Consider the following 7,540-nt stretch of genomic DNA (forward strand, 5'->3'; position numbering starts at 1 on the left):
GGGGGGGGGGGGGGGGGGGGGGGGGGGGGGGGGGGGGGGGGGGGGGGGGGGGGGGGGGGGTTAGGGTGAGGTGGTCCCAGGCGGTAGGGATGAGTTATAATACCAACTGGCTGAGTGTGGATGTGGAGATTGAGAGGTGCCCCCCCAAACCCAGGGGGTCCTTACCGGGACCTGAGCCTGGTGGCTGCTGTCCACTAAAAGAGACCAGAGCCCCTAGGGATGGGGGTTTATTCCTGGCTCTAACAGAAGGTTACCAGTGGGACTTCCTGAACCCTTCCAGAGGCCCAGTGCTGGAGCCAGGCGCAAGGGTGCAGCACCCCCCACCCCTACCTCCCATCTGCAGTCATTGGCCAGGTTGTCTGAATTCTCAGGCTGGTCACCTCAGCTGTTCCAGCCTCTGGCCTCTGTTTCCATCTCTAAGACCTCAAGGGCAGGAAGAGGGTCAGGGACAATGAGTTAGTGGCTCCATATAGAGTCCTTGCTGGAATCACCTCTGGTCTGGAGCTGCCTTCAGGGGGACCCTGGGGTTGGTCCAGCTCCCTGAGTGAGCCCTGGGTCTCTCTGCATTGCTCTTACTTGCTGTTGCCCCAGTGCAGGTGACGGCCCTCTCCTGGGCTCCCACGGTGAAGCTGGTGACCTAGTGCCAATTCCCTGTCACCAGATTGTGCAGACAGGACTGGGATAAAGGGTCTGCTGCCTCACATGAGGGGTCACTTCCCTCCTTGCCTCCCCAGAAGTGACTCGGACCTTCCCCCGCTGATGACAGGCTGTGGGAAGGGGCATGGGGGCCCCAGGCACCTGGCTGGCTCTCCTTCACTGCCACCTGGGCCCATGAGCACCCCAGCTGCTGCAGGAGCTCCTGGGGGAGGCAGGGTCCTAGAGAGTGGGGGTAAAGTGGGAGCGAGGGAAGGGCTGAGCATCAGTGACCAAATGGTCGGGACTCTCAGCGGGGCTCCAGTGCTGAGGGCAGCGGGACTCTGGGAGAGTGGGGGGTGACAGACCATCTGATTTGAAGTGACTGGCGTCTGCAGAAGAAGAGTAGATGGGTGTGAAGGCTGGTGTGGAGCTGGAGAAGAGCGCCTGGGCCTCTGGGGGGTGGGTGCGGCAAGGGGAATGTTCTGTGGGTCCAGACGCCACCCTCTGTTGAGCATTTCATGTTGTCCAGTTTTTCACTCTTAGAAATAATAATTTTTTTAAAAAAGAAAGAAAGAATGATTTAGTGAGCACCTTTGGTCAGATTTTTGTCCATAATTTGAATATTCAGAGGCACTGGGGGTCCAGGGACTTTGGAGGTGACTCTGGAGCCCCTGGGGAAACCATGAGGGGCCCACAGGTAACAGGAGGACGACAGTGGCTGTTTTCCTGACCTGGTTGTGGAGACTTTCCCCCAGCCTCAGGCTGAGTTAGGGGAGGAGATCCAGGTCCCTACCCGAGTTCTGGGCAGGCCAGGACCTCGTGGGCCAGAATGCCGGTGGGAAGGGGTGGGCTGGAGGGTGGGATCGGGCCCAGGGGGAGGCACGGAGGACAGGCTTTCCTGGTGGGTCGGGGGGCTGGCTGCACGGACGGCAGTGCACCCTAGGGGTCCTCCCAGCAAAAGTGTGCCCGTGAGGGCAAGAATAGGCCCAAAAGGAGCAGGGCTTGGGTGCGCATGGCCGGGTCCCCCTTTGTGCCACCTCACTCGCCCACCTTGCAGTTCGGCCTATGACACGCGGCTGCGCCAGAAAGTGGCGGTGAAGAAGTTGTCGCGACCCTTCCAGTCGCTGATCCACGCGCGGAGAACGTACCGCGAGCTGCGGCTGCTCAAACACCTGAAGCATGAGAACGTGAGCAGAGCGCCCGGGGAGGGGCGGGTCAGCCGGGGGCGGGGCTCCCCGCGGGGCGGGGGCTCCGGGCCTGACTCCCGCCCCCACCCAGGTCATCGGGCTGCTGGACGTGTTCACGCCGGCTACCTCCATTGAGGACTTCAGCGAAGTGTGAGTGGCAGCAGGGCCAGAGCGCGCGCAGGGGTGAGGGGGCGGGGCCCCTGTCCTGACCCCTGACCCCTCTCAGGTACCTGGTGACCACCCTGATGGGCGCCGACCTGAACAACATCGTCAAGTGCCAGGCGCTGAGCGACGAGCACGTCCAGTTCCTGGTTTACCAGCTCCTGCGCGGGCTCAAGGTGGGCGCCGCGTGGGCGGGCGCAGGGTGGGGTGTGGTGGCCGCAACCTGACGCTCGCACCGTCTCCCCTGGCAGTACATCCACTCCGCGGGGATCATTCACCGGGTAGGTGCGGCCGCTGGGTGCGGGTTGGGGCGGGCGCTGCCGCTGCTCCAGCGCTCACCTCACGCCCCGCCTGCCCCGCAGGACCTGAAGCCCAGCAACGTGGCGGTCAACGAGGACTGCGAGCTTAGGGTGAGCCGGGCGCGCACCCGCGGGGGCTGTCACCCTGTCGGCTGGGGAGGGGGCCCTGCCCTGGTGGGAGGCACTGACAGGCCTGGTGGTCGCTCTAGATCCTGGATTTTGGGCTAGCCCGCCAGGCTGATGAGGAGATGACCGGCTACGTGGCCACCCGCTGGTACCGTGCCCCTGAGATCATGCTCAACTGGATGCACTACAACCAGACAGGTGATGTCAGCCCATATGGGGGCACTCGGGTTGTGTTGGACCAGGGCGGGCAGGCAGAGCTCCTGCCAGGGCCTGGGGACGGTGGGGGCATATGGGGCCTAAAGCTAAGGACCTTGGTGTGTGTGTGTGTCCAGCCTTGAGGACAGGCAAAGTTTGGGACCGTTGTTGCAAAACAAACCTTAGAGGCGCCAGCACAGCAGGTGTTGGGCTAACCCCTCCCCCTCCCCAGGGTTGGGTCTAGGGAGTAAGTTGGCTGCTGTCTTTGGGCCTGGGTGTGACTGAGAGGCCACTAGGCTGGCACAGTCCGGGCAGCCTCCTAGTTCTTGAGGGGGCCATGGGGAGGGCAGACTAATGGAGACTCCTTCCCCAACAGTGGACATCTGGTCTGTGGGCTGCATCATGGCTGAGCTGCTCCAGGGAAAGGCCCTCTTTCCGGGAAATGACTGTATCCTTGCCCCAGGTTGGGGAGGGGGCTTAAACCAGGGTCCCTTTCTGCTGGGTGGGTCTCAGGGGATGTGGCACTGGCCCTTTCTGGCTAGTCTTGCCTCCTCTGCCCCACACTGTGCCACCTAGGGCTCACTGATCCCCACTGTAGGAGGGCAGGTTTGGGGCAGTGCCTTGAGGTCTGGGATCTGGGGGCCGGGGGAAGGGTCTGCTCCTGGCTGGTAGGCATTTCCTCAGCCAGGCAGACATCGACCAGCTGAAGCGAATCATGGAGGTGGTGGGCACGCCCAGCCCTGAGGTTCTAGCGAAGATATCCTCAGAACACGTGAGTCTCAGCTCCTGGCTGCCTCTGCTGACCACGCTCCGGGTACTCTGGAGGAAGGGACTCTAGGAATAGACTGGAAGCCTGTGGGAAGCACGGGTCACAGTGGAATAAAGCCTGAGGCAGGTGCCTGGCCCCTTAAGGGAGAAACAGGTGAACAGAGAAGACATTCCTGGCATGAGGGACAGTGAGGGCAGAATCCCAGCACTGCAAACAACGCCCTTGCCCAGAGCAGTGGGGTGACACCAGGCCCGGTGCTCCAGGCATCGAGAGCCAGGTGGGGAGCCGGAGCGACTAAACCCCAAGTGGGAGGTGCCTCTGGTCTGTGCATGTTCTTGTCCGGGCCTGCTCCAGTGAATGAGTCTGGGGGCTTGGGGCCAGAGGAGGGAGGGTGTGAGCAGCGCCCTCAGGCCCTTCCTCCGTGCCCCCAGGCCCGGACGTACATCCAGTCCCTGCCCCCCATGCCCCAGAAGGACCTCAGGAGCATCTTCCGTGGAGCCAACCCTCTGGGTGAGGATGGGTCCTGGGGCTGGGCTGGGCTCCACGTCTGGCCGTCGATGCACAGCTGACCTCCCCCCTTCCACTGACCATCTGTAGCTGTGGACCTCCTGGGAAGGATGCTGGTGCTGGACAGTGACCAGAGGGTCAGTGCGGCCGAGGCCCTGGCCCATGCCTACTTCAGCCAGTACCACGACCCCGATGATGAGCCCGAGGCTGAGCCCTATGATGAAAGCGTGGAGGCCAAGGAGCGCACAGTGGAGGAGTGGAAGGGTGTGCTTGAGGGGGCTGGGCGGGAGAGGTGGGCCGAGGGGCCCGAGGGCTTCATTCCCTCGGAGGCTAGGAGCTGCCTTCGTCCTTCTGGAAGTGTTCCAGTTCCTCCCCAGCACATCCCCCCACTCCAGGGAGGGGCAGGTAGAGATGGGGGGGGCAGTGGTGCCTAGCAGAGGCCTGGGGGGTGGGCAGCGCAGGGCAGGCTCTGGAAGGAAGCCGGGGTTGACGCTGCCCTAGGAGTGATAGGCTGGGGTGGCAGGGGAAGCGGGCCAGTGACCAGTGACCGCTGGAGCTCACCCTTTCCCTTCACTCCCCAGAGCTCACCTACCAGGAGGTCATCAGCTTCAAGCAGCCAGAACCACCGCAGTCACCTGGCAGCCTGGAGATAGAGCAGTGAGGGGAGTGTGCCCGCTGGCCACTTGAACTGCAGGACTCCCTCAGCCTGCTGGATTCCCAGGAGGGGTGCTTCCGGCACCGCTGTGGCCAGTAGCCCCGACCCTCGCCTGGGACCCTTCGCCTGCACACTGCTCCTTGTGGGCAGTCCGTGCATGCATGTGAACGCACGGAAGTGTGCCTGTGTGCAAGCCGCTGGGGCAGGAGTCCAGGCAGAGCGTCCTGGACTTCCTTGCTCCCCCGCCTCCTCCCAGCAATCTGGGTCTGCCTTAGGACCTCACCTGGATGCCGTAAAGGGTCCCCCGGGGAGTGTGTCTGTCTCCCCATCTCCAGAGTCCCAGAGGGCATCTCTAGAGGGCCCCCTGGAAACTGAAGCGGGGGGACGTGGGGGGGGTCTTAATTGTCAGAGCTTCTCAGCCCCGAAGTGCGGCGCTACCCTGGAAAATGTAGAGCTCCAAGTCTGAAAGCTGGGCAGGATCTTTCCTGGGGGCTGGCAGGGGAGGGACAGTTGCCAAGTATCAAATCAGAAAGTCACTCGAGCCATGTGCGGCATGTGTGCACTAACATGTGCTCCCGGTACCTACGAGTCAGGTGTGTGCAGGCACGTGTGTGAATCCGTGGCTGCCTGAGGGACCAGCTTTCGTGACCAGCAAGGAGCTTGAACAGAGGGAAGTGGCTGTGCCTCACTTCCCCTTCCCTCAGTCCCTGCTGTAGGGGTGCGGGGGGCAGGTGGCACTGCTGCTGAGATCCTGTGTGCACTGTTCGAGGGGCACAGGCGGACGAGGGGCATCGATGGACAAAAGCCAGCCCCTTCTCCTTGGCTGTGGGGGCTGCTGCAGGTGCTTCTAAGGCGTGAAGAGCTGGCTGGCACAGGAGGCTCCAGCCTGGAGGAGGCTGGGGGGCGGGGCACACCAGTGCAGACTTGCATTCGGACCCTGGACCTTGGCCCAGAGCTGATGAAGAAGCCTCTGCACGCTCTACCTCTGCCCCTGGCCCCTGCCACTGAGAGCCAGGGGTCTGGTCTGTGAGTCATCCTCCCTTCCAGAATGGAGCTGATCTAGTCACCTCTGGACACGAACCTGCTCATCGTGTGTCAGGGGTGTGGGTCCTCCGTCGAGGGGCTTCTCTGTGGGGTGGTGGCATCCTATGCATCAGGTGGTGACCTCCCACCTTCCAGAGGCCTCAACGTCAAGTGCCTGCACCAGGGTTTCACAAATAAAGGAGTTCTCTCTCACTTGGCTTGTGTCCCAGGTCTCCAGGCCCTGCTGCCTGATTGTCTGCACGGCCTGAAGTGGGTCGCTGGATCTGTGCACCACATCCCGGCTGGCCTAGCCCCGCCAGCTCCTGCACTACCTCAATCCCTTGGGTCTCCAGGCAGACAAGCAGTCATCTCTGGCATAGCACGCTCCCTGCTCCCCAAGAGCTCAGGGGGATAGGGGTGGGGTGGGGTGGGTTCTGAGGAGGACAGGGCAGGATGGTCCTCCACAGATGGACCCCTGCTGCCCTGCTGAGGAATCCACCGAGCAGCTCAGCTTTGGGCCTGTGCTGCCTTTCAGTGATCAGGGAAGCTGCTGGGGGTCAGTTGGAGATGTCTGGGAGCAAGGGCCTATCCTTGCCTGGAACTGGGTGAAGTGCAGGCAAATAGCTTTTTTAAGGGGAAAGAGGCCACCTGCTCTCAGGACACACACTGCCTAGGCAGGGCACTGGCCTCAACAAGGACATTCATGCCCTTACCCTGGGCCTTGGGGGTGGAGACCATGTGGGAGCTGGGCCTCCTGGGGCCTGGTCCGAATGGCTACTGGGCCTCGGGTCCCAGGGAAACCCCTGGAGACCACATTAGGCCAAGTCCTGGGTGGGAGGCAGGGGGTGGGAGCAGAACTGGGACATGTGCCACCGAGGGAACAGGCCAGACCCCTGGGCCCCAGGGTGGAGGCAGGTGGAGTGCCACAGGCAGCCCAGGGCATGAAGGGCACAGGTGGCCATGGCTTCAGTGACCCCAGGCTGTTCCCACAGACTGGTCTCCAAGTCCTGGGTGCTGCAGAGCCCCAGCCCACAGCCCTGGTGTAAAGCTGCTCTGGCGGGCTGGGAGCTGCTGATTCATGGCAGGCAGGCAGGGCACAGAGGGAGGGGCGGGGGCCTCAGGGATCCTGTTACTCCACTCCTTCTCAGGCTGGGGGAGGCTGTGGAAGGGGCTCTGTCCTCCAGGAGCATCTGATCAAGGATGTGCCAAGCCATGGAAGGAGGCTGCCCCCATGGAGGGTTAAAGGGAGCATTGAGGCGTAGCTTTACAGAGAGGGTGGAGAGGCTCAGACCAGTCTTGAATCAAGCAGAGGGAGTAAGCTGGGCAGAGGTGGGGACAAAGGGATTTGCAAGTGCTGGGAGCAGGCTTCCCACTTCCCAGGTGGATGGAGGGGAGGGGGTTGGATGTGCACAAAAGGGCCCAAGGGGGATCCTACAGGACCAACCTCTCAGGCTCCTGGGGTCGGGAGGTCACAGGGAGGGATGTTCTGGACGCAGCCTAAGTTTGGGAGCCGGGATCAGTTCCTCCACAGGGAAAAGTGGACGCAGGCTTACTGGTGGGCTGAGGGAGTGGGATGGGGGATCCCACACTGGGACAGGATGGTCAGACCAAGGGAAGGGCGTGTCCTGCAACGTGGGTAGCTGACGTGGAGAACTCGGAGCTCAACTTGGGGGGAGGGATCAGGGCTGGGGGACCGAGTCGGTGGGGTGGAGTTGGCGAGGCTGGTGGACAGTGACCTGCAGTTGGGAATAAAGGTCCTCGGTTCTGGCCACCCAGGAGGGTGGCTACTGGGGAGGAGTCGGGAGCACCATGGCGCTAAGGCTGAGACACCCCCGGGCCGGACGGGGGGAGTCCAGCTCCGGTGGGGAGGCGGCGGGGGGTCTCTCCGGAGTGAGTTCAGGCGGGCCCTGCAGGGCGGTGCTCCCCCATCCCCCGTCCGCCCCTCCCCCTCCCCCCCAAACTCCGGCCGGCCCCCCCCCCG

General features: G+C 63.1%; 1 protein-coding gene across 1 annotated transcript; it reads left to right on the plus strand.

Moving 5' to 3' along the window:
* The first annotated feature begins 1,042 nt into the window (after nucleotides 1-1,042).
* Nucleotides 1,043-5,772, plus strand: MAPK11 (mitogen-activated protein kinase 11). Its single transcript, XM_029953909.1, has 12 exons — nucleotides 1,043-1,099; nucleotides 1,392-1,823; nucleotides 1,915-1,973; nucleotides 2,050-2,161; nucleotides 2,237-2,266; nucleotides 2,348-2,395; nucleotides 2,494-2,608; nucleotides 2,982-3,053; nucleotides 3,298-3,377; nucleotides 3,806-3,884; nucleotides 3,972-4,145; nucleotides 4,463-5,772. Exons 1-12 carry the CDS (start codon nucleotides 1,043-1,045, stop codon nucleotides 4,540-4,542), a joined length of 1,338 nt encoding a protein of 445 aa, XP_029809769.1. The 3' UTR covers nucleotides 4,543-5,772.
* The last annotated feature ends 1,768 nt before the right edge of the window (nucleotides 5,773-7,540 follow it).

The sequence above is a fragment of the Suricata suricatta genome, chromosome 10 (genome assembly GCF_006229205.1).
Source record: "Suricata suricatta isolate VVHF042 chromosome 10, meerkat_22Aug2017_6uvM2_HiC, whole genome shotgun sequence".
In the NCBI taxonomy this organism is placed as follows: domain Eukaryota; kingdom Metazoa; phylum Chordata; class Mammalia; order Carnivora; family Herpestidae; genus Suricata; species Suricata suricatta.

Excerpts from the sequence above, each read along its gene's own strand:
- MAPK11 (XM_029953909.1), top strand. The coding sequence starts at position 1,043 with ATGGGTGTGAAGGCTGGTGTGGAGCTGGAGAAGAGCGCCTGGGCCTCT. Across the intron at positions 3,054-3,297 it reads CCTCTTTCCGGGAAATGACT|ACATCGACCAGCTGAAGCGA; the intron begins GTATCCTTGCCC and ends TCAGCCAGGCAG. Across the intron at positions 3,378-3,805 it reads CGAAGATATCCTCAGAACAC|GCCCGGACGTACATCCAGTC; the intron begins GTGAGTCTCAGC and ends CCGTGCCCCCAG.